Raw genomic sequence first — 26,851 nt, forward strand, 5'->3', positions numbered from 1 at the left:
GTGTCCCCATGCCCTCTCTCTAGTTGCCCATCTAGCTGCTAGCTGGCTCTTTGGTGGCAGCGCTGGCCTTCCATCTTGACCCCTCTTGCCCTCCCTGGCTCCTGAAGTGTTTCTTTTCCTGGGGAATCTTCTGCCTACAGCCACTGCCTATTGTTCTGTTTGGTTGTCTTTTTTGTACTGGATTATATTTGCTTTCTCTACAGTTCAGCGGTGGAGCCTTTGTTATTTGAAGCACTGGTATTTTCTGTCATTTTTCTACTTTGTTTTTGGAGGCTTTTACCATTCACAAGCTTCCTGATGGTTTGAATTTGATGCTGTCAAATCTGTTCATTTTGAGCCAGGTGTGATGAGTGCTCACACCTGTAGTCCTAGCTACTCAGGCAGTTGAGATCTGAGGATCCCAGTTCAAAGCCACTGTGTGGGGGTGGGGGTGGGTGGCGGGAGAGTCTTGTACTCAATTAACTTCCAGCAAAAATCTGGAAAAGGTAAATTGCTAGATATGAATGAAAAAGCTAAGGGAGACTCAAGAAAACATAACTGTTCATTTCCCCCTAATATCTTGTTCAAGAAGGCCTACTCCATTCCTGGAGTATTCTATTTTATTATTTTTTGTCTTTTCTTTTTTGGTACTGGGGATTGAACCCAGGACGTTGCACTTGCTAGGCAAGCGTTTTGCCACTGAGCTACATCCCAGCCCATCTATTTTATTTTTTTAGAAAGAATGCGAGAGATGCAGCAATCATTCTCAGCACCAGCAGGCAGAAGGTCTTCTCTGTTCCCACTCCTCCCATAGCGCCCCACCCCCTCCAGTCTACCGTAGACTTATCACAGCACCATCTCTGCTTAGTGTCATAGATAATGCTTAGTGTCTTTGGTGTGTAGGTGCTGGCACTCGGCCTTGAACTCAGGGCCTAGGTGCTGTCCCTTAGCCTTTTCACTCAAAGCTGACAGTATACTACTTGAGCCACACACCTCTACTTCTGAGTTTTTGGGGTTAAGTGGAGATAAGACTCTCATGGGCTTTCCTGCTCATGTTGGCTTGAGCTGCAATCCTCAGATTTCAGCCTCCTGAGTAGTTAGGATGATAGGCATAAGCCACTACTAGCGCCTGACTTGTTTAATGTCTTCTGTGTGCTTGGATCAAATGAACAGAAGAGGGACCAACTCATGCTCTTATCCTTGCTTTTTCCTCCTTCTTATGAGACTCATTCATGAGTGCTAGGTAGTGCAGCTCTCATCATTCTTCTGCTATCCAGCATCTCTCAGTATGAACAACACTCCATTTCTCTGCATGGGCCCTGTGGCGGTCATTTGATTGTCCCTCTTTTTCCTAGCACTGTCTTGCAGTGAGCATCTTTGTCCACAGACAACCACAAGCTGGAGTTTCTCTCTTGGCTGTATTCCTGCAAGTGGAAGGCTAGGCCGTGCGGGACACAATGAGAATTTTACAGTTTCTTGCCATTCTGCTCTCCAGAGGAGTCTAGTAATTTACACTCCCCACAGCAGCCCAGTCAGGGATTCTCCACAGCTGTACTAACACTTGTATTGTCGGCCTTTTTAATTGTTGCCAATCTGATGGGTGTGAAATGGTATCTCATTGTTGTTTTAATTTGCATTTCCCTGATTACTAGAGAGGCTGAGCCATCACTTCCTACATTTATTGGCCATTTGGGTATCTTCTGCAATAGCCTGTAACTATCCTTGACTCATTTTTTCCCCACCAGCTTATTTGTCTTTTTCTTGTTGATTTATAGTTTTGGATTTCCAGAGCTTGCTTTCCCTTTCCTTTCCTCTTTCTCTGGAGTTCAATCTGCAGAGAATACAGATCAAACTTATTTTCTTTGTAGTTGTTGTTGTGTTATGTGCAGGTCTTACGGCCTTGAACTACTCACTTGGCTTTTATGCTCAAGGCTGGCATTCTACCACTCAAGCCACACATCTACTTCTGGCTTTTTGCTGGTTAACTGGAGCTGAGTCTCACAAACTTTTCTGCTTTGTCTGGCTTTGAACCTCAATCTTTTTTTTGTCATGGGTTTAAACTCTTGGCCAAGGTACTATCCCTGAGCTCTTCAGCTCAAGATGAGTGCTCTACCACTTGAGCCATAGCATGCCACTTTCAGTTTTCTGGTGGTTAATTGGAGATAAGAGTGTCATGGACTTTCCTACCCAGGCTGGCTTTGAACCACAATCCTCAGATCTCAGCCTCCTGAGTAGCTAGGATTACAGGTATGAACCACCGGTGCCCAGCTCAATCTTCATTTTTTAGCCCACTTAAATAACTGGGATTATACATATAAGCCACCAGCACCCAGCCCAAAATTATTCTCTAGCCAGATGGGTGATTCATGTTCTCTCTGAAGCACTGTTTCAGGTGCAACTTTCACCCTCCATAGTTCCCAGTAGACACCAGGACTCAACTGCATATATCTGTTAGTCTAGCCCTTGGCAGCATTCATTAGAACAGCTGTTGTTTTGAGGGGAAGGCAATGGAAAGTGTGCATGAGAGTGAATATAGTCCAAGTACTTGATCTGCTACATGAAAACAGAAATAAAACCTGTTGAAATCATCTTCTTGGGAGGAAGATAAAGAGATGAAGGGGGCTAGGTTGATGAGGCACATTATATGTATATGTGGAAACATCACAATGAAATCCCCTTGTACAACTAATGTATGCTAATAAAAGGGGGGGAAGAGAGAAAGAATAGCAGTTATTTTGATAACTGATAGGAAAGCCCTCCCCCTTCATTGTTTTTCACATTGTTCTTGGCTGTTCCTGAGCTTTTTCTCTGCCAGATTAACTTCAGAATCCCATTGCCAAGGTCCACCAACAATCCCTATGGGACTCAGACCGATAGCAATGAATTCACAGAAGAACTGGGAGTAATCTGATTCTCTCTCTGCCTCTGCTCCTCTGCTCTCCCCAACTTAGCCCATAGGGGCAAAGCCTGGTATCACAGCCCTGGATCCATGGTCAGCCCCGGAGCAGCTTCCAGGCCAAGGCCAAGGCCAGGACAAGGTCCAGGGTTGCCTACCAGCTTCTAGCTCAGGCTTTTACTGTGGCCACTAGGCTCCACCTGGCACTGGGCCTGGATCTGTCTTGGGTCTGACACTCCACCATCCCCCTGCCATGAAGCAAAGCTGTTCCCTGTGAAACTGCCAGTTCTCTCTGCCTTCCCTTCCATCAGCATATCTGATCCTGCCATCCTTCTTCAAATTCTTCCAGAGCTCAGCTCTGACCCAGAAAGAAATCCTCACTTCTATTTTTTTTTTTTTTTTAGGTCCGCTCGTAGGGCCTGAACTCTGGGCCTGGGCGCTGTCCCTCAGCTATTCAGCTCAAGGCTAGTGCTCTACCACTTGAGCCACAGCGCCACTTCTGGGTTTTTTCTTTTTGCTTATGTGGTGCTGAGGAATTGAACCCAGGGTCTCAGGCATGCAAGGCAAGCACTCTACCACTGAGCCATCTTCCCAGCCCCCCTCACTTCTAATCTAGTACTTGAGGCCCTCTGTGACCTGGTCCCTGCCTTTCCTCTGGCCACAGCATCCTCACCTCACTCCCAGCACTCTTCACGCCTCCCTTCCTTCTTTCATCTCTTTCTCTAATAGCTGTCATGTGATTTTCTACCTCTGCTTGAACATTCCCAGCTATGGGAAGCTCACTACCCTCACAAGGCAATGTAGCTCCTCTTTGAAAGAAAAAAACTGGAAGGGAAGATTTGGTGAACACCTGTCATGATCCGGGATGTGAATATTTACTAGCTCAGCTGCTTCTCACAGGAGCGCTTCAAGCCTGAGAAGTTTGTCCCCATTTCCATTTCCATTTCTCTGTGTGTGTGTGTGTGTGTGTGTGTGTGTGTGTGTGTGTGTGTGTGTGTGTGTGTGTGTTAGTCCTGGGGCTTGAACACAGGGCCAGGGCACGTGTGTGTGTGTGTGTGTGTGTGTGTGTGTGTGTGTGTGCGCGCGCGCTAGTCCTGAGGCTTGAACACAGGGTCAGGACACTGTTCCTGAAGTTTTGCACTCAAGGCTACACTTCTACCACTTAAGCCACAGCTTCACTTCTGGCTTTTTGATGGTTAATTGGAGAAGAGACTCATGGACTTTTTTGGCATAGCTAGCTTTGAACAATGATCCTCAGGTATCAGCCTCCTGAGTAGCTAGGATCATAGGCGTGAGCCCCTGGTGTCCAGCTTATTCCGAGTTACATTGATGAGGAAAGCCAAGTGCTGGTGGCTCATGCCTGTGATCCTAGCTACTCAGAAGGCTGAGATCTGAGAATTGTTGCTCAAATCAGCCTGTGAAGAAAAGTCCATGAGACTCATCTCCAATTAACCAGCAAAAAGCCAGAAGTAGAAGTATGACTCCATCAGTAGAACACCAGCCTTGAGTATAAAATGCCAAGCAAGAGTGCAAGACCCTAAGTTCAAGCCCCAATACTGGTGTGCAGGTATGCACACGTGCGCGCGCACACACACACACAAAAGATAGGCTCATAGAGTTGGAATAGATGTCCCCAGGTCACAAGGCTGAACGGCCAACAAAGTGGGATGTTTAAGTCCAGGACTGCCAGAAGTGAGGGTGAAACACCTTTTTTTTTTTTTTAATAACAAACATTTATTCAGAAATGGAAAGTGATGCAGTCAAGTCCGTATCTTAATGCCTTTTCCTCTCTTCAACATGAGACACAGTAGGGGAGTGGGGGAGGAGGGCACAGCGCTGCCCACCACCCTCTCCTGTTCCCCAAGAAGACAGCTGTGAAACACCTTTATATTGAGCTGACACTTGCCTTCCTGAGTCTTGTATGCTGCTTACCAAAGAGCAAACTCAGCCAGGTACCAGTGGCTCATGCCTATTATCCTGGCTACTTGGGAGGCTGAGAATGGGAGAATCATAGTTTAAAGCTAACCTAGGCTGAATCTTTGAGATTCTCATCTTAATGGAAGAATCTGTGTGTGTTGGCACATGCTCATCATCCAAGCTATCATCAGAAGTCTAATATAGGTAGATCATGGTCCGGTATGTGCTGGAGCAGGAAGCAAGACCCTATCTTAAAATGACCAGCACAAAAAGGACTGGAGACATGGTTCCTGGGTGGCACTTGGGGTTGTGAGGCCTCGAGCAGGGTCAGTGTGGAGAGGCTCTATATCTGCAGGATTGAATTAACAATACATGGCAGAGGTCCCACTGCTTGCACTGGGGAGGCACTGCTAGGTTTCAAGCTATGGAGCCAAAATCTTCCACCTAGAACATGGACCCGCTACCTATCTGATAGGCAAGGAACAGGGATGGGTGTGGGGTAGCAGGGACTCAGGCCTTACCTGCTGAGGGATGAAGGAGCTAGAGAAGGTGACTGCCGACCAGAAGAAAATGCCGCAGCTGAGGATCACCTTCCTGTTGAAGCGGTCACCCAGGTAGCCAAAGATAGGAGCGGCCACCATGAAGCTGCAGATGAACACTGTGCAGAAAGAGGAGAGCTAGAAGGAGGCCCAGGGTTCTTCGGGCCAGGCCTACCCACCCATACTGACTTGATCCAAGTACCCATGGGAGAAAGCCAGTCCTGAAGCGGGGGCTGAGGACACAGACCAGGGAAGGCAGCCTCAGTGGGCTGTGCCCAAGAGAGGGGCACAACTGGCTTAGGGTTGGTGGTGGGGAGAGTGATTCCATCCCTTTGGTGCCTGTTCAGCTTGTTTGCTGATGGTGAACCCCCAAACATCAAGAGCAATGGCAGAGCCCACTGTAGTATCCTGAGTAGCTTCTCACCCGTCATGTCCCTCAGAGATGAAGAGACACTCAGAGAGCACAAGTGACTGGTAAGCACTGAAGGCGATAATTTGTCCATTGGACAACAGAGCCTCTGCTCCTTATGTTTTGTCACGTGGCTCTCTTTGCACCCTGAGGTAAATCTCTTGCCCTCAAGGAACTTCAGCAAATCAGGGCAGAATCACAACAGAGGCCACAGAGGCTTTCCTGATGGTTAAACTTATTCATTCACTCCTTCAGTCTGTCACTCAGCCATGCATTTGTTCATTCATTCACTCATACATTTGTCATCCATCCACTCAACAAATGACAATGATAAAATCTGATGATGAAATATATCACTGAACTAAACAGACAAAATTTCTTCATTCTCAGAGCTATCAATCAAGTGAGGAGAAACAGACCATAAACAAATAACATAAAAACATAGCATATGGGACTGGGAAGGTGGCTCAGTGGTAGAGTGCTTGCCTTGCATGCATGAAGCCCTGGGTTCGATTCCTCAGCACCACATAAGCAGAAAAAGTCAGAAGTGGTGCTGTGGCTGAAGTGGTAGAGCACTAGCCTTGAGCTGAAGAGCTGAGGGAAGTATCCAGGCCCAGAGTTCAGGCTCCATGACCGCCAGTAAATAAATAAATAAATGAAAACATAGCATATGTTGGTGACATATAGAGAGAGGCAATAAGTGCTAAGGAGAAAAAAATGGCAGAACCAGAAGCGATACAAAATTGTGTGTGCGTGCATGCATGCATAAGAGGGAGAGCATACAGATGTTACAATTTTACATAAAAGAGTCAGAGTGACATTTCAGCAAAGACCAGAAGAAAGTAAGGAAACAAATTATTCTGATATGAATATCAGGCAAGAAGAGCAAGTGCAGAGGCCATGAGGCAGGCATGTACTTAGCATACTTGAGGAACAACAAGGCAGCCAACATGGTTGAAGCAGTGGAACTAAGGAAAAGTTGTGTGTGATTTGGTTGTGGGGTGAGGGGTGGGACCTTGGGGCCCCCTGTGACTGGCCTGGCTGCCGAGGAATGGGGTAAAAGGTTGCCATGCAAAGGAGTGGCATGACCTGGTTTTGTTCTTCCAGAACCAGAGAGCAGTAGGTTTTAGAGAACTTCATAGGAGGCCTCTGTCAGTGCGGGGCAAGTTTTAGGGCCCCAGGTGCGATTAAAGACCCTCAATCACACAGCGGGGCACACCCCTTCCTCCAATTACAGTTCCACAGCTGACACAAGCAGTCAAAGGCCAGGTGAGTAGACAAGCCACCAGTCACAGGCCTTTGATGGCCAGGCCACACAGGTGTGTGGCTCAGCAGCCCTCCTATTCCTTTGTTTTTGTACTGGGACTTTTTCTCAAGACTTCACTCTGTCCCTTAGCTTTTATACTCAAGGCTGGTGCTCTACCACTTGAACCGCTTCTAACTTTTGCTAGTTAATTGGAGAAAAGAATCACCTTGGTTCTTAGATCTCAGCCCCCTGAGTAGCTAGGATTACAGGCATGAGCCACCAGTGCTGGGCTTTCCTTTACCTGAGAAAGCTGAGAAGCTGGAGGAAGGGAAGGAGAGAGGGAGGCAAATGGGCAGGAAAGGGCTAGGCAGACCCCCGGGATGAGGGTGCAGGAATGTGACCGTCTCTCTGTTATCCTCACACAAGTGTGTCGAGAGGAATGGCATATGTGACTTGGGCCCTTAGGAAGAATCAGCATAGAGATGTACCAATGGGCTTCAGAGATCCTCTTGCCTAGGCTCAAACCCAGCTCTGTGACCTTCATCGAGTAAAAATCTCGGTATGGCTCAGATTCAGTGGTATGGTGACAAATGAGTAACAACAGGCTCTCTGGAAAAGGGGCAGAGGCTGGCATTTGCCCATCTCCTTGGCACAACCACGCCTACCATGATGACAGCCAATCATCAACTAGAAGGTGCTGACAGTGGGGAAGAGAGTTTCTACCATTAAGATAAAATAACCAAAGCCGGGTGCCGGTGGCTCAGGTCTGTCATCCTAGCTACTCAGGAGGCTGAGAGCTACGGATCATGGTTCAAAGCCAGGCCGGGCAGAAAGTCCATGAGACTCTTATCTCCAATTAATCACCAGAAAACTGGAAGTGGTGTTGTGGCTCTAGAGTGCCTTGAGCTGAAGAGCTGAGGGACAGCCCCCAGGCCCAGAGTTCAAGCCTCATGACTGACCAAAAAAAAAAAAAAAAGATAAAATAACCAATTAACCTTAAGAACATAGATAATCACTAAACATGGAGAAATAACTAGGAAGAGATCATTCTTGGGTATTCATCACCATTTTTAAATGTCAGTCATTAATTATAAGTTTACATAATTTCATTTTGAACAATGGTTGTATCTAGCAAGCAGCTCACACAATTCATGAAACCCTTAACAATTGACTCTCACGAACCAGCGTGAGCCAGTGCCAGCTCACCAACTTCCTCATCTTAAAATGAAAAGATAAAAATAGTAGCTCCCCTGGGTGGCTCTCAGTGCCAGATGAGCTGTTTCGGGGGAAGGCACTTTATGCCAGGCCCTGCCCTAGAGCAGTCAGCCTGGTCAACACTGGGCCTTTGTTTACATTAGCCAAGGCAGATATTATTTCCTCACATCTAGAAACAGAATGTTTTCCTGTTGGACCTGCCTCCCAGGCCAGTCCTGGGAGATCAGGTCAGGATATGGGCAGGACTTACATATGCTAGAGGAAGAGGGCAGATTGTTTTCTCCGTCTCCATGGTATGTGGGGAGTGGACAGAAAGAGTCAGGAGATGGTCCCTGCCTGGCAAAGCAGCAGTTCCATCCACAGGTTGCCCAACTGAAAGGGCTGAAAGGCTGGGGAACTGGCATGGCACACTGACCAAATCCTGCCAGGATGGTAAAGGGAGATTCCCCAGGGGTGGCGATGGCAAAGCTGAGGGCAGAAGTTTACCATGCCGATAACTTTTTGTATGAGTTTATCACATACAGTTTTGAGTCAGTGCAACCAAAAATAATAAATTTTTAAAAATCCAAAGAAATGTCAAAACAAAACACTTAAATTCCTGCGCGTGAATTACACAGTTTCAGTTGCTATAGAGAAATCCTTGTCAGCTTTGTTTGCATCGTTGTATTATCTGCTGAGTAGTTCTCTCCTTAATTTTGTGAAAATCTGCCTCTCAAAAGGTAGGGCTGGGGCAGGGCTCAATAGTCGAACACCTGCCATAATTGCCAGAGCGTGAGTAACACACACACACACCCCACACACACGCATGCACACACACCACAAAAGTAAATGCACCCCAAAAGCAAGGTGGAAGGCTATGATAATCAACTTATTGTGCTCATCTTATTGAAATACTTATTGGAACAAAAAGCAGAATATTTTGCTGGAATCTAGAACCAAAACTAAAGCCAAGGAGAACAAAGCACCAGTAGCTTATACCTGTAAACCCTAGATACTCAGAAGGCTGAAACCTGAGGATCAGAGTTCAAAGCCAGTCCAGGCAGGACAGTCCCATGAAGAGGCTCTATCCCCAGCCACCAAAACCCTTGAAGTACAGAGGTAGCTCAAGTGGTAGAACCTTAACCTTGAGTAGAAAAAGCTAAGGGATGTGGTTCAAGCTCTAGGAGTGGCACAAAAAATTTTATGATAATCCTCCCAAGCCATAAAATACACATAATATACGTGACAAAGTGAAAATCTGAGATTTATTGAAAGAATGCATATCTTTTATTTATACTTATTTTTGCTGGAGCTAGAACTCAGGTTCTGAATTCAGATCGCAGTCCAAAAAGTCACATTGAAAAAATTTGTTCCATTCTTTTTCCTTCCTTCCTTCCATCATTCCTTCCTTCCTTCCTTCGTTCTTTGTGCTAGTTCTGGGGTTTGAAGTGAGGGCCTCAAGCTCTCTTTTGGCTTTTTCACTCAAGGCTGGTACTCTATCACTTGAGCCACACCTCCACTTCCAGCTTTTTTGCTAGTTAATTGGAGATAAGATTCTCTTGGGTTTGTCTGCCTGGGCTAGCTTTGAACCAAGGTTCTCAGATCTCAGCTTCCTGAGTAGACAAGATTACGGACGTGAGCCACCAGCACCTAGCAAGATGCATATTTTAAGTGGAATTGGGTGGCATTTTGGGGGAAAATAAATCAAGCTTCTACAGAACAGTATTGAGCTCCATGCCTCTACGCATGCCTGGTCTCAGCAGTGGTCTCCCTGGACCCATATATCCATCAGTTCAGTACCAGGGGTCTTCTGTCTGTAAAATCAATAACACATACTAAAATATAAACTTGAAACCTTAAGTGCTGATGTACAATGGTTAATGAGACCTAATACCTATTGCTAAATCCAGCTGCCATGGTTGGATCATTTATTGTAGGGCAGGCCCAGGGGTGCACTTGTGTACCCTTCACATAGCCAGTGTTTAACTCAGTTGATGTCATATTATCTTCATCTATCAGAGGAGACAATAGAGGCTGGAGGAAATGATATCACACAGCAAGTGTGTGGCTGAACTTCACCCCCCACTTCAGCTGACTCCAGAGTCTTTGCTCTAAATCATAGCACAGGTTGCAAAGCTGGGAAGGGGAAAGGTCCCAGTCAATGTTCTCACAGTCCATGGGGGGCTGGGCCAAGCAAAGAGATGGGAGGGATAGTGGCATGAGAAGGCCACAAAGGGAGACTGGACTCTAAGGACCAGAGGTCCTTATGTTCTGTTTTCCCCCAGCAAGAAGGAACACTTGGAAAAGCACCCACTGGTGGCTAGAGAGAACTGAAGGCAGGTGACCCTAGACTTGACTGGCTATTCTGCTCCATCCCCACCCTCCAGCATCATGAAGCAGCTAGCTCTTGAACTCAGGCTTTCTACCTGCTTGTTGAGGAGCCCCTGGGGCTCCTCTCCTAGCCTCTCTCCCCTCCCCCAGCTTGGCCAAGGTCACCATGCACCTGTGCCCTATCATTTGAGTCCCCTTTTTACAGTTGGGACCAAGGAGGCCCCAAGAAGTGAAGAAACTTGCCCCAGATGATGTAATAATCCAGGCTGGGCACCCTGGACCACTTGCTGCTCATTTCTTCCCTTTGAAGACAAAGAATCCAAGGCCAAGTGGGAGACAGGAGCCATCTTTACAGCTTCATTCCCCAGCCCTAGCAAGGACAGACAAGGAGAGCCCTGCCAGAGCCCCGGAACTCACATCTGTAACCCCAGCTACCCAGGAGGCTGAAATCTGAGGACTGAGATTTGAAGCCAGCCCAGCCAGGCAAGTTGGTCAGATTCTTATCTCCAATCAATCAATCAATCACCAAAAGCCAGAAGTGGAGCTGTGGCTCCAATGGAAGGGTGCTAGCCCTGAGCACAAAAGCTCAGGAGTAGCATTCAGGCCCTAAATTCAAGACCCAGAACTGTCAAAAAAAAAAATCCTCCTGGCCCTCTGGGGAACCACTAGCCAGCAGAAGGGCCTGACCACCATTTGCCAGGGCGCTGGAAGAGAAGTGGTCCTGCAGAGGAAATAGCATAGCAAAGACCTGAGGTGTGAACCAAGTCTGATGGGGATGATGGACACAGCAGGGATGCAGAGGCTCACCCAGCAGCAGGCAGCTAGCTAGACTGGAAATAAAGTCTAGTCCAGGCTGGAAGCTTCCCCTGCCCTCCACGCCAGCCCCAGCCCCGTGCTCTTTGTGGGAGGAGAGCTTTCTGGCCCTAGAGCAGCTGCCCTGCCAGCCTCGATGTTGGAAGGGGTGGCTTTCCCAGCAGTTTCCGTGTGCTCGGGGACATCCTGGGTGGGGGTGGGGAGCAGCCCCAACCAGCTCACGTGTGCTGAGCCCACAGGTCTGGAACAATGGCTGCAGGGCAGGGAGCCAGGCTGAGGGGCAGGGCAGGGCAGGGAGGCTAGGCAGGTAGGAAGAATTGAGCCACCCTAATAGCAGGAACTTGGACTCCAAGCTTCGTTTTCTCTTTGAAAGGGCTGCCAAGAGTCTGTCAGAGATAGGGCTGCTGGACATGGTAGCAAATACCTGTAATCACCATAAAGGGGAGACTAATGTAGGAGGACTGTAAGCTGGAGACCAGATTGGCTAACAAAGTAAATAAAATTAAAAAGTGCTGCAGGTATAGCTCAGTGGGAGAGCACTTACCTAGCATAGGCTAGGGGTCAGGTTCCATCCCTAGAACAGGCGGCAAGCTTGGAAGCCTTGCCTGAACTATTGACAGGGTCCAGACCCCAGAGCAGCCGCCACTGGGGCCTGTTATCCTGAAAGCAGTCCCGGCCCTACCCATGCAGGGTGCCACCCTCACCACACATAAGGCCTGTGTGACCCTAGAAGGTTGCTCTGGTACAGGAGAGGGAAAGAGCAGAGCTAGGGGAGCCCTGGGCCCCCATCTGTGACAACAGAGCTACACTCTCCCTGCCTAGCCTGAGCTCCATCAGGGCTGGTTTTATGAAGCCCAGACTCCAGCTGCGCCACTGCCACCTTCTACAGCCCATAGACAAGGAGGATGCTCAGTCAGGCGTGAGCCAGACAGAGGTCAGACTCTGCCATTCAAGGGTCAGCCTAGCTGACGGGAGGACCTAGGGCAGATGGCAGATGGCTCCTTAGGTCCTGAAAGCCCCTGTGCTCAAACCCCTGGCAGGAAGACTCACACTACCTTCTGTTTCATCCCTGCTTGGGACGTAAAGCCTGCACTGACCCCTCCAAACCATGGGGAGGACAGCTACAGGCTTGCCAGCCTCACTATGGAACCCTAGTCTGCAAAGCAGAAGCTGTCACTAAGCTGGCCAAGAGGGTAGTAGGGAGCAAGACCAGGAGACCCAGCTCCAAAGCAGAGATTCTGTCTGGTTTCGATCTGAGCTGGCTCTTCCTCTGTCCCTACTCTTCCCTTGCTCTCCTACCTCATCCTGACACTTCCTCATGACCCCACAAACCCTGGTTTGAGTAGTCCAGCCTCCTTTGCCATCTCCAGAGTGAACATCCTGATACACACATCTTATATGGACCTGTTGTCTTCCCACACCGTCTCCAGTGGCCCAGTGCCCTAAGACAAACACCTAGAGACCTAATACTTGCCTGCAAGCTCCTCCCACTCTCCCCAGAGGCCAGTGCACGGAGGCAGGACAAGTCACAAAGCCGAGCAGGGCCACAAACAGTCTTAGATCTCACTGCCCTCCCTCAGACCCATCTTCCAATCTCTTCAACTAGATCTAGTCTACCCATTATTTCTTCTAATGGTTATTTTTTAGCTTAATACCTAAGTTGTCACTTCAAGGATTATTGACTTGAACATGTCCCTGTTCTTTCTTTTTGTAATGTGCTAGTTTTGTCTTATAAATACTATGCTTTGAAAAACTAAGCATATATGATTTTAAAATCCCTTTAAGGGGACTGGGAATGTGGCTTAGTGGTAGAGTGCTTGCCTAGCACACATGAAGCCCTGGGTTCAATTCCTCAGTATCACATAAACAGAAAAAGCTGGAAGTGGCACTGTGGCTCAAGTGATAGAGTGTTAGCAAAAGAAGCTGAGACAGTGCCCAGGCCTAGGAGTTTAAGCCCCAGAATTGGGGGAAGGAAATCCCTTTAAGGGACATTGTTGTGGCTCAAGTAGTAAATAGAAGGCTTGACTAGAAAGCTAGAGGCTCTGAATTCAAACCCCATTAACATAAAGAAAGGATCTAGTCTCTAGTTTTTCAGGTTGTTCTTGGGGCCAGCTGATTGCTTCTCACAATGACGAGTTTCCCATGTACTTTATTTTTATTTTATCTTATTGATTTTGTATGCTAGTATTAGGACTTGAACTCAAGAGCTTAGACATTCACCCTTGCCTTTTCCACTGAAGGCTGGCACTCTACCACTTGAGCTACACTTCTACTTGCAGCTTCTTGCTGGCTAATTGGAGATAATAGTCTCACTTTTCTCTCCAGGCTGCCTTCAAACTGAAATCCTCAGATCTCAGCTCCTAACTGGTTAGAATTATAGTCATGAGCCATTGGCACCCAATTTACTTTATTTATTGTTTTTGTTGTAGTTTTGGAATCCGACTCAGATCCTATACTAGGCAAATCCTCTACCACTGAACTACCTCCTACTCCAGCTGTGTGTGCTATTCTGTGTGTGTGTGCCAATCCTGGGACTTGAACTGAGGGCCTGGGCACTGTCCCTGAATTTTTTGCTCAAGGCTGGCACTTTACCACTAGAACCACAGCTCTACTTCTGTTTTTGTTTGTTTGTTTGTTTTTGTTAATTCGAAATAAGAGTCTCTCAGACTTTCCTGCTTGAGCTGTCTTTGAACTGAAAGCCTCAAAGCTCAGCTTTCTAAGTAGCTAGGATTATAGGTGTGAGCCACTGGCACCAGGCTTAGGTGTGTTATTAATGTTGCATCTGAGTTTGTTTGTTAGGGGAACTGTCACCATGTCCCATGCAGGCTCTGAGTCATTGAAGGCTTGTCTAAAGAGCAGCCCGGGATTTGATTAGGCTGGCCTCCCTGGAGACACATGGCCTCCATGGGAATGGAGTGGCATCCCAGACCTGTAAGTAGCTAGCACTAGAAGCAGGGAGGGAATGGCCATCTATGAAAGGAAGTTCTACCAACAAAGCCACCCAGCAGCCCAGGAACAGCTTGGCTCAAGGAGCTTGTCTCGGCTGGGGAAACTGAGTCCAGCCTTACTGCTCAGGCTTCAGAGTGAAAATGCCTCAGACCAAGGACACTGTGATAAGTTGGGAAATAAACATAGGAAGTGTGTTATACCATTCTACTTTCATGTGTGGTTAAAGCATTCCATAAAACTGGAAGAAAGCAAAGGAAGGGCTGACACTATCCAAAAAAGAAATGTATTCATTACCTGACTTATAAAACTGTAAGCCCTCTGTATATAACCCTAATAATAACAATAAAATTATCTTTTATAAAATTGTCCACAAAAATGTGTCTAGTTATAGTCCAGGACTAATATCCAATCCCTGAACACCATGACCCCAGCTTTTGACTCCAAATTTTTGCTCCTGGCACCTGGCAATCTCCCTTTTAGCTTTTGCTTTCAAGTTCAGCTATGTAATTTAAACATGTTTCCTTGGCCTATTTTATCTAGCTTGCAGGGAGGGAGGAGATTTTCTCACATCTACTCAGTCTGACAAGCTAACCAGCAGTCTTTGCTTTTAACAAACGACCTCACTCATTCTTTCCCTCCCCCTCCCCCGCTGTCCCAGCTGGTACTGGGACTTGAACTCAAGGCCTGTCCTGAGTTTTGTTTTTTTTTCACTCAAGGCCAGCACTCTACCATTTGAGCCACAGCTATACTTCTGGCTTTTGAGTAGTTAACTGTAGGTAAGAGTCTCATGGACTTTCCTGCCTAGGCTGGCTACCATCCTCAGATGGCTCAGCCTCCTTAGTAGCTAGGATTACAGATATGAGCTGCCAGCACCCAGCTGTAACTCATTCTTAAAGTCTCCTAAGTTCCTCAAAGAAGCCTTCTCCAACTGCTGCCATCAGAGCTAGGTATAACACTCTCTGCCACCCATCCAGGAACCCACAGCCCTGTGCTGTATCAAAGCAACTGGATGATCCATTTTCTGCTCCCACTGACAAAGGGACTCCACCTAAAGGGCAGGGACAGAGCATGTGCAGAACCCAGCCCAGCACCTGCCAAGCATTAGGCTCAATGGCAGCTGCTACTTTAGATGTGGAGGATGGGCTTTCCCAAATGGAAAGAGGCCCCAGGGGCTGGCATTATGCAGTGGGTGGTCACAGAGGTGCTGGCGGTGTGGGGGGGGGGGCACAGACAGGAGTCTGGACCTTCACAAACCAACTGCACTCTAGTCTCGGTGGGAGAATGCAAGGCAGGCCCAGGCCTCTCACTCACTCACATGTACCCCTCCACACACACAGCCCAGCAGCCCCGAGTACCCACAGATTCTCAGGAGCCATTCTCAGCCCTGGCCCTTTGATCTGGGCAAGCACCAACACCTGGCTGGCGCCCTGCACCTGGCTCCGACCTTATCAGGCTTGGGGAAGAGACAGGTACCTGCGGCACAGGCCAATTAGGTGACTTGCCCCGTTGCCCACTGAATCATTTCCTGGTTTAGCTCAACTGTGTTCTTGGCTCAGATGACAGAAGGAAGGAGCAAGGACATGGAGAAGCCATCCAAAATGCGCCACAGGTGGGTGGGAGGGGTCAGGACCATGGGGTGAGGATGCACAGGCTTTGAAAATGCTAGGGATGCTCATCATAGCTCAGAGGTATCCCTATGGGGACCCTGAGATGCCAGCCCCTGCAGGTGCTATGCAGAGGCCTGGGTTCTACCCCTGCCACTCTCCCCATGAGACATTACCAAGTCATTTCCCTCTCTTGACCTTCGTCTTCCAGCAAGTGGGGCTAGCAAAGAGTCTGGGAGGTTGCTGGAGGAATCAAGTGGGCTGATGCTGTGGCCAGAAACAGTGGCCAGGAAGAGGTGGGATTGCATGACTCCTCCCTCACAAGCCAAGAAGCCACTGCAGGTCTATCACAGTGGGGACCAGAATGCGAACCGTACACCTAACCTGGAACTGATGTCCCCTCTCCCTGGAGGCAGCTGGCTTGCCATGAGCAGGAGGAAGCCGGGGGGAGGGGGGGGGAATGAAAGAGGCCCAGGCACCACCCTCCAGATCACTCAGTAAAGCTGTCAGAAGGAATGAGGCTCTGCCATGTTCTCAGTGACTCTGGGGCCTGGTGGGGCAGGCCTGAGTGGCCAGCCTTCCCTTACCACCCCCCCTCCCCCCCGCCTTTTTTTAACTAGCTGGGCAGCAATTCCCTCCTATGTTCCCATCTGGCTGAAACCCTGTCCTTCCAATGAGTGGGGGTCACTGTGTACAGAGCCAGGAGGCTGGAGGCACCCAGGATACCTGGACTGGGGACCCCACTTGCAGCCAGCCCTCCCTCCCACCTTTCAAAACAGCCCAGCCAAAGAGGCCCAGGAAGGGGCAGGGAGAGGTCTGGGCTCATGGCCTGGTACAAAGTGACATCTGCCAGGACAGGTGACCTAGTCATCCATGGAGGATAATGGACCACACAGCATTGTCCTATCCTAGTTCAGCAAGACTTATGTCTGAGGACTGACCGCTGAGCCTGCATATCCACTCTAAGCCCAAAGACCCCATCTGAGATCTACAGATGGGGGGGGCTGTAGAGAGGCTGCTGCATTCCTTCCATGAGCACAGGGAGGCATTGTGCATATGGAATGCCACCTAGACAGGTCAGGCAGGTTCTACCCCCCTCCCTCCCAGGACAGCAGAGGTAGAAGAAGGGTTCATAAACTAGAGAGCTCCCACACATCAGACTGACCACGGCTCACAGCCAGATGGACTCTAAAGCCAAGGGCCCAGAGACTCAGGCAAGCTAAGACCAGACGCCCTGCCTCCAGCCCTGAAAGTGAACACTGTACTGCGTCTTTACTAAGCCCAAGTTGACCTGGGTGATCCCCAAGTTGACCTGGGTGATCACATGGCCACAGACAGAGTGACCAAGCCCTGGGTGGGTGGGAAGGGACAGTAAGACATGGTCTTTCCCCAGAGAAAGAGAGGAGGTGTGGCCACTTCTCAGTGACCTTCCACATTCCCCTCCTCCCCCAGCTTGTTGCTACAGCCCAATATCCTACTGGAAGGCTGAGACTCCAGAATACAGTACAGAGTACAAGACTCAGGTTCTCAAGCTCCCCGAGGGACTGACCAGGCAGAGCTTCCTCTTGCCACTTAGGAGGTGACATCTGGTATTGACAGACATGGAAAGAACAGAGGGTGGTGGCAGTAGGATCACTGAAGCTCAGTTGGCATTGCTCATCTCAATAAAGTAAGGAGCTCCCTTCTTGAGCTTGGTGGTGGGTCTGGGCACTGGTTCTGTAATGTCACTCACGTGTGTGTGTGTGTGTGCTAGGACTTAAACTCACCTGGGCACTGTCCTTCCTTAGCTTTATTGCTCAACACTAGTGCTCTACGACTTGAGCCACAGCTCCATTTCTCACATTTTTAGTGGTTAATTGGAGAAGAGTTCCTGCCCACGCTGACTTTGATCCTCAGATCTCAATCTCCCTGAAGTAGCTAGGCTTATAGTCATGAGCCACCAGCTCCTGACTGTGAGTTTTGACTTATAGGAAAAGAAGACAAAGCTCAGAAAAGTAGTGCTATTTGTGGGTGGGTAGTGGGGTTTGGAAGCACTGCCTGAACACCCTCTAGGAGTCTGGACAGGGAAGAGAGACCTGTGGAGGTTGAGGGCTGAGGAGCAGAAGCAGCACCTGGGCAAGTGTTGTTGTTGGGGTGGGAGTGGGCCTCACCTGACTGCAGCAAGCCCGCGCCACGATCCTTGACTCCAAAGTGCTGTTGGATGTCCAGGAGGACGCCTGAGGGGGAAAACAAAGGGTGCTTATTGCACTGTCTGATACCTGGGAACCCACCACCCCCTCCCCCAGAGTTCCCTCAGTCCTAACCCAGCCCTGCAGCCTACCTTGCTGAACCCAGCATGGCCCCATCTATATAACTCCTCAGCCCTCAGCCCTCAGGCTTCCTTCCTGCTCTACTAGGGCCCTTAAGCCCATCCTAGGGCCAGGGGCCCACCCTTCAGCCATTACAAGGGTCTGATGTATGGAACCAGGTAAGGTTTTCCTGTGATCCCCTACCCCTGCTCCTGTCTGTCAAGTCTGGCCTCCTGCCCATCTGTAGACCAGCCCTGGATGAGATCCTGGTACCTGAGCAATCTGGTACCAGATACCTGGGCTTTGTCATCATGGAGCCAGGAAGCTGACAGCCCAGAGAGCAGCTATAGTGACTGCCCGCTGTGAGGAAGCCCTCTGGCAGGGAGAGGGCAGAGGATGCTTGTGGCCACTCACATGGAGCCCTGCCTCCCCCTGACCACATGCGCGCACACACACACAGGCACACACAGAGGCACGTGCAGGCACACACACACTAGCAGTTCTCAGTTGCAGGAGGTAGGATGCAGAGGGAAGTGGTCAATGCCCATGCTGTTCTCTTGAACATGTCTGCTCCCATGAGGCCCTGACCATCACAGGGACAGTGAGACACCTAGACGGATGGATAGACAGAGCTGTGGCATTGAGACCCAAAGAATCCCCAACTCCTCCGCCTCTAGCTCACAGCCTGGACTCCGGGGTGAGCATGACGTGCAGACTTGCCAGCCCAGACTTCCCTTCAGCCAGTTTCTGAGGACAGTAAGACCATTCTGGCTAGAGACCCTGATACATCCACTGGAGAAGGAGCAGGGGAGCAAGAAGGCAGAGACAGTGCCTTGTTCTTGGAAGCCCTCCATGCCCTGGGCCTCCTGAAGGTCTACAAGTGTCTATGGCAGCAATGAAAATGATGGTGGTTTACATTGATTGGTTTCAGTTCCTTTAATCCTCATCTAGCCTTAGTGACAGATAAGGAAACTGAGGCACGGGAGTTAACCACACCTAGGGAGGTGGAAGCAGGGAAGTCCCCAAGCACTGGTCAGAGCCTGGCTGGCAGCTGAAGCAGGAACACTGAAGGAAGGGTGGTGAGGGCCACATGTCAAGATCCCTCTCAAACCCTAGTGATCTCCAGGTCCAGGCCTGGCTGATGTTCTGCCAGCTTGACAGCCCAAAGGAAGCAGCCTCCTCACTGTTCATGCCCTGATCTCATTTGCCATAATTACCCTAATGAAGAGGCTGTGTGGTGAATCCACTTAATGACTTAACAACCAGGACCTAATGGGGTGGTGGCCTTGCCTTGAGGGTGAAGGCCCTTCCCTCCTCTCCCCTCCCTTCCTCCCCTCTCCTTCTCTTCCCTGTAGTAGGACTGAGCCTGCAAGTAGGTCCCTGCCCTGTCCAGAACCAGCCTCGGGCCGGTGCCCACATGTGCCTAAGAGCAACATGGAGGGGCCCTGGGGAGCAATCCATACCCACTTCCTGGTTTGTTGGGGTGGGAGTGGGCCTGTTCTCCTGGCCCCTCTCTCAGGCACAGCCACCTACAGCTCCCTGGTGCCAAAATCCTTCAAGTCTCAGATGCCACCCCTCCATCCCACCCACCAGCCCCCAAACCACCTAGGCACCCCTGATTCCACATATACTTCCCCTCCTATTTGGCACTGATTGACTGGCCAGGCTGATCCCTGTCACTCCTTTCAGAACTAGTTCCAATGCCTCCTCTTCTAAGAGGTCTTCCCAGATTTCTTCCCTCACACTAACCTCATAAATCAGTGCCCTACTTTCCTTATTCACCTTGAGTTCAACATTTGTCCCAAACTGGGTTAGGAAGACACATAGTGGTGTGACCCTGAGCTCCTGGGGCTCACCGCTATCACTTCCTGCTAAGCTCTGGACACAGTGAAGCCCAGTGGCCTGCATTTCCACCTTGCTCTGGGTGCTGGTGGTCATGATCATCACCCCCATTTTACATATGAAGAAACCAAGGCTAAGCCAGGCACTGATGGCCACACCTGTAATCCTAGTTTTTCAAGAGACCTAAATCTGACTATCAAGGTTTGAAGTCAACCCAGAAAGAAAAATTCATAAGACTCTTATCTCCCAAAAAAAGCCGGAGGCAGAGTTGTGGCTCAAGTGGTAGAGTGCCAACCTTGAAGTGGAAAATCTAACAGATAGCATCCAGGCCCTGAGTTCAAACCCCAGTACTGACACAAAAAAGAAAAAGAGGGTCTGGGAGTATGGCTTAGTGGTTAGCATGCATGAGGCAGGAGGGCTTGATTCCTCAGTACCACATAAACAAAAATTATTATTATATTATTATTAATAATATTTTTTTGTCAGTTGTGGGGCCTGAAATCTGGGCCTGGGCGCTGTCCCTCAGCTTGTCAACTCAAGGCTAACACTCTACCACTTGAGCCACAGCACCACTTCTGGTCTTTTCTGCATATGTGGTGCTGAGAAATCGAACCCAGGGCTTCATGCATGCAAGGCAAGCACTCTACTGCTGAGCCACCATCCCAGCGCTAATTATTATTATTTTTAAATACTGAGTGTTCTTATTTACTTAAAAAAAAGGAAAGAAAGAAAGAAAAAGAAAAGAAACCAAGTTTCCAAGATGCCAGCACTTTGTTGTGCAGCACATTAGGGTCTGGAGGTGGGATCTGATAACCAGGTTTGAGAATAACAAGGAAAAGCAAGTCCAGTTCCTCCATGGAGCACCATATATATGCATGGCTTCCTTGTCCAAATGTGGGGCCCACACACAATAAATAAGCAATAGAATCTGCAGTGGACACCTGTTGCGTGTCCTTCCCAGCAACTCAGCTCTGATACCCCACCTGAGACAGCACTGGCCTAGAAGTGAGGACACCATCTCCAGGCTGTGCCCCCACTTTAGATGCCATCACAAGCCAGGTAGGTGACCCTATCCAATGATCTTCCAGGCCCAGCCCCAGGCCTCTGCCTCTTCCTTGGCCACATAGAGCTCCTATTAAGGCAGAGAAACATTTTTCCACGTCCAGTTAACATCCAAGACACCTGGAACTTCTGGGCTCTCAAATCCAGCGGATACAGGAAGCTTTGGACCCCCTGCCCAGTCTTGGGTGCAAGGCCCCAGAACACCAGGGAGAGGCTAGGAAGAACCTTCCCAGAGAGCAGAGCTTCTGCAGGCCCAGAGGTCCAAGGTCAGCTCCATCAGGGCCTTTTGGGGCTTGCTTGCCCTTTCCTGGGCCCGGAAGGAGCCATAGCCACAGGAGAGTAGGATCCCACAGGCCGTTGGCAGGGGAAGCGTGTGTCACAGCAGCTCAGCCGGTCGCCTCACATTTTCCTCTAGGCTCCCCCTGGCTTGGGTGCACACACAACCCTCCCTTTTTTTTTCTTTTTCACCACAGCCTTATTTTTAGCCTCTTTCCTGGAGGCTGAGGTTTGGTGGGTCACAGGACGGGCCTCCCGCCTAGGAGCAGCTTCCCACAGCTAAGGCCAAACTACCCCCTTAGTCCCACCAGCCCTGGGGCATGCAAGGTGGAGCTCCAACCTGAGAGCCACCCCAGCCATCCCAACCACTGCAGGCAGTTGCCCCAAATCCACAGCTAGAATGGTCCTCTGGCCACAGTGTCCTTGTCTCCCATTCCCCCCAAGAGCATATACTGGAATAAGAGGAAACCCTGAAATTTCTCCCCTACTCACAAGCACTTGTACCCTAAACTAGCCCACAGGGTTCTTGTCCTCTTGTCTAAGGCTCAAAACCTGGCAGGGCCCTTGCACTGAGCAGGTACCCGCTAATGCTGGCCTTTGCATATCTTCCACATGACAGTCACACCTGCCTCATCCCAGCTCAGCCAGTGCTCCTCCTCCTGCCTCCCTTTTCCTCATCTCCATCTCTTCCTGACACCTCTCTCCTCTCTCTGGTTCCAAACCTCCCGGGCCCTCCTCCCAGAAGTTCCCATGTGGTCCTCCCTCCCTGAGGAGCACCACTGCAACCCCCAAGCCAAGCTCCTAGAAGTCAGTATGAGTCCCTCCTTGCCTCCCTCAGCCTCAGGAATAGGCTCAGACTCTTCTCCAGTATCCCAGCCTCTGCAGTCCACTGTGCACCCACTCTTCAACAAGCACTTCACCATTTCCAAGTTGTTTTGTGGTCCTGAGTGGGAGCTATACAGAAGTCATGGCCACTGCTAAGCTGTGGCCTTGTGGTATCATCTCCAGCCATGCTCAGAATCCCCTAGGTCTTCCTCACCAAGCATTGACCCAGCCCTGGCTTCAGTACCTGACCACCAGTATACAAGGTTAGTACTGAGGTGGACTGTGTGTTCACCACACACCATTGTCTTTGACAGTGGTCACTCACTGCACAGGTGTCCCACCGCTATCTAAGGAAAGGCTAGACTTCAGCCACAAGGCTCTCATAACTCAGCCAGGTCCCATAACACTCACACACACAGTCTCTAACATGCATGCACACACACACACTTGCACATAGGCAAACACAGGCACCCTCATACATGCCTACACACATGATCACACTTAAGAATGTCTGCACACCGTCACAAACCACCAGACACATCTGTACACACTTACACCCACCAGCACATACTAACATGCATGTACATACTAACACACATGCATGCACTTGCATGTTTACACAGGCATACACATACACCCTCACCCACACATACCTACATATGTACTCACACCCATGCACACACATACACCCATCCATGCACACACACACATGGCCTGAGCTCTGGGAAGAGGTTCTGCCACCAGCCATGACTACCTCCCTGGGCCTCTGCTTCTTCCCAGGTACAAGGAAAGACTGCCTGAGATCCCCAGTCAACCCAGAGAGCTATTAAAATACAGCCTTCTGGGGCTGGGAAGGTGGCTCAGTGGTAGAACACTTGTCTTGCATGCATGAGGCCCTGGGTTCGATTCCTCAGCACATAAGCAGGAAAAAAAAGCCAGAAGTGGTACTATGGCTCAAGTGGTGGTAGCATGCTAGCCTTGAGCTGAAGAGCTGAGGGACAACGCCCAGGCCCAGAGTTCAGGCCCCACGACTGGACCCCCCCCCCAAAAAAATAAATAAATAAAAATAAAATACAGCCTTCTGAGGGGCTGTGGCTCACACCTGTAATCATAGCTACTCAGGAGGCTGAGATCTGAGAATCACAGCTCAAAGCCAGCCCAGGCAAGAAAGTCCATGAGATTCTTATCTCCAATTAACCACCAGAAAACCAAAAGTGGAGCTGTGGCTCATAGTGGTAGAGCATTAGCCTTGAGCAAAAGAGCTCAGGGACACAGCCCAGTTCCTGAGCTCAACTCCCACAACTGATTTAAAAAAAATACAGCCTCCTTGCTCCTCCCAGAGCTACAGAATCATCTTCCCCATAGGAGAAACCCAAGAATCTATGCTGGTGACAAAGCCACCAGCCTGGTGTTAGAGCCTCCTGTGACTTGCCCGGCATAGCCTGCAGGATTCCACATCAGGCACAGCCCTGCATCCTCCTCCTGGAATGCCCATTTCTACCTGACACAATCCTCCCACCTGTCAAGCTCCGGGCCCAGATCACAGGCCTCATCTACCAAGTACTCCCTCTGGGCTTGTCACCTCAAGAAACCCCAAAGCTGGACGGCTTATGGCTCTCACTTGCCCAACCAGCTTCCCCAGATACTCACGAGCCCCCATCACTGCTGGCACCCTCCAGGAGTCAGCTCCAGATACCAGGACTCCAGGGTAGGAGAAAGCCCATGCTGACCTCAGGAGCCCAACTTTGAGATTTCTTCCTGCCTGCTTCACCGTAAAGGACAACCTGGCCCTCAAACTTGTCCCCCCCCCCCCAAACCCCAGCTCAGACACTATGACCCACCTTCATCCTGTCACAGCTTCTCATAGAACAGAAATGAACTTAGTTGAATTCTCAGGATCCTGGGCTTCAGAACCAGATCATATAGGTTCCCATCCTGACTTTCCACATCCCCTGCTGTGTGATCTTAGGCAAACTACTCAATCTTTCTGAGCCAGTGTCCTCCTCTGAAATGATGGCTTGGTTTTGCTTCCTATGGTTGTTAAGTGGGTTTTTAAAAAATATATTGTTATTGTGAAAATGCTGTACAGAGGGGTTACAATTATGTGGATAAGATAATGAGCACATTTCTTATCAAGCATTGTAGCCTCCTGCTTTGTATCCCCTTCCCATCCCTTCGTATCCTCCCCCCCTCCCCCCGTCCCTCCCCCACCAAAGTTATAAAGTTCATTTTTCGACATAACGACTTGTACATCTCATTGTTGCAATGGGTCCTCCTGTATCCCTGTTTAAACAATTTGGTTTTTCCCTTCCCCTTCACATATCCCAGCATCATATATAGTGAAAGCAGGGGTTGTACCATGGGGGAGGGACATACAAAGCAGGTTGTTAAGTGTTTTAAAGTAGCTTACTCGATAGGGCTGGGAATGTGGCTTGGTGGTAGAGTGCTTGCCTAGCATGCATGAAGCCCTGGGTTCGATTCCTCAGGTGCTGTGGCTCAAGTGGTAGAGTGCTAGTCTTGAGCAAAAGCTCGGGGACAGTGCCCAGGCCCTGAGTTCAAGCCACAGGGCTGGCAAAAAAAAGTACCTTACTCCAGATAAAGTGTTTAGAACAAAGCTTGGCATATAGTTGGCACCCAACAAATGTCTCAAATGTTACTGCTGGATATTAGTTCCACTAATGACCTGTCTTCTTTCTCACCCCACCTTTCTTTCCTCTAAAATAGGATCGGATACCTGAGAAGACAGGTGTGGGGGGTATGAAGGGATGGGCCATTCCAGCCTTGGCCAGACCCTCTTAGAGGAACCCTGTTTCTCATGGTGAGGCCTCAGAGCTGGCTTGCCCTGGGAGTCTTGCCCCTGCTCCAAGGCTCAGCCACAGCTCCCTCCCCGGTAATTATAGAGGCCCAAGAGCCTGGCTCTGCTGACATAGCTCTGGATGGCTGAGGCTGGAAGCCACAGCCCAGTCTTGCTGCCATTCTATAGCCTGGTGACCAGGCCCAGGCAGCCCTGAGCTAGGGACCCAGCCTTCCAGGTCCATACACTCAGGCCCTGTCTCTGCTTGTCCTCCAGGGATGAGCCGAGTGACCTCAGATGGCCCTTAGGAGAAGTGACCCAGGATCCTTGTGCACCTGTGCTGGGTGCACTCCTGAACGCCAGCTGAGTTTATTCTATAGGTGTCTATCTTACTTCCCTACAAAGCACATCACTAGTGTCAGCCTGGGCATCATGAAGTCAAAGTCCTCAGCCCAGAGCTTGACCCAATTAAAAAAAGAAAACAAACAAAAAACTCCTCCCTACCCAGGCAGCACCCCTGCCCAGAGATCCCCACTCCCCACCACTGCTCTCTGCCCAGAGTGGGCGGAGCAGCAGCAGGGCCTCTGGCCTGTGGTTCTAGTCTATCATTTGGGGCTGGCTTTCCTGGAACCAGACTCGGCCTTAGCAATTTGGGGGCTTTGTACAGCAACTCCTTTCCAGCATGATTGCCCTAGCCTTGGTGCCGCTCAGCAAGGCCTCAACCCACCAGAGGCTAGGGACAAGGAAGCCACAGCCTCATCCTGACCCTCAGAGGGTGTGGCTGATATGTCCAGCCACACAGGATAAGGCCAGGGTGAGAGGCAGAGAGGGTGGGAGAAGAGATAAGAGGGCTGAGAATGGAGTAACTCAAACCTACACACCCTTAGCCTCCTCTGTGTCCTGTTCCAGTGGCCAGACAGCTGCTACTTCTCAGGTGAGATGCAGAAGTGGACAGTGGCCACCAGATCTAGCAGGAGGGGCTGGGAAGATGGCTCAGTGGTAGAGCGCTTGCCTTGCATGCCAGAGGCCCTGGGTTCCATTCCTTAGCACCATATAAGCAAAAAGAAAAAAAAAGCCAGAGGTGGCGCTGTGGCTCAAGTGGTAGAGTGCTAGCCTTGAGCTGAAGAGCTGAGAGACAGCGCCCAGGCCGAGTTCAGGCCCCACGGCCAGACCCAAAAAACAAACAAAAAAGATCTAGCAGGAGCTGGGCTGACCTGAACTCAAGCTCCTACACCAGCCTGTCACACCATCAACTTCTCCAAGAGAGGCTGTCGCCAGCCCTTCCATACTCGCACGTTATCCTCACACACGTGCTTCCCACAGAGACACCACCGCTGCCAGGCACAGCCCTTCATAGCAGACAAGCCTGAGCATGCTTCTTGCCCCCTGGCACCCCATTCACCCAATCTCTGCTGACAGAGAAAGGACCACCGGCCTCAGGGCACCAGATGGACGCTGTAAGGAGGACCTAGTAAAGCCTCTGCCTCAGTCAGAGGACTGAGGCAGCAGGTAGGAGATAAGGGTACCATCCCCAGCTTCCAACTCTGGCTACCTCCTTGTAATGCTTGCTTTAACATCAATATTCCTGTCCCTTGGCTATTTGTCTCCTAGAGTCCATTGCTCATACCTTCTAGCTGCCTGAAGAGGATCAGGTCCAGAGCAAAACAGTATACTGAGTGACCTGAGCCAGCCCCATACCTTGATGGCCTTATGGCTTTCTCTGAAAGAAAAACAGAGCAGAGCCACCACCATGTTCTCCTGGAAATACTGCTCAGTTCGGGGATGGGTGGCTCTATTATGAAGGCCCAGGACCAGGCAGGCAGGGACTGCTAGGACCATGTCTTTCCTCTAGGAGATATCAAGTCCTGAGGCTCTTTGTGCCTTGGC

General features: G+C 49.9%; 1 protein-coding gene across 1 annotated transcript in view; it reads right to left on the reverse strand.

Annotated features, from left to right (window-relative positions):
* Spns2 (sphingolipid transporter 2) overlaps window positions 1-26,851 on the reverse strand; it is a 42,582-nt gene that overhangs the window by 8,775 nt on the left and 6,956 nt on the right. The window contains exons 2-3 of the mRNA XM_042680624.1: window positions 18,028-18,093; window positions 5,314-5,450 (exon numbers count right to left, since the gene is read on the reverse strand). Coding sequence (XP_042536558.1) covers window positions 5,314-5,450; window positions 18,028-18,093 — 203 coding nt within the window. The remainder of the gene's footprint in view (window positions 1-5,313; window positions 5,451-18,027; window positions 18,094-26,851) is intronic.

Source organism: Dipodomys spectabilis, unplaced genomic scaffold (assembly GCF_019054845.1).
Source record: "Dipodomys spectabilis isolate Male_0828 unplaced genomic scaffold, ASM1905484v1 ptg000062l, whole genome shotgun sequence".
Classification (NCBI taxonomy): Eukaryota; Metazoa; Chordata; class Mammalia; order Rodentia; family Heteromyidae; genus Dipodomys; species Dipodomys spectabilis.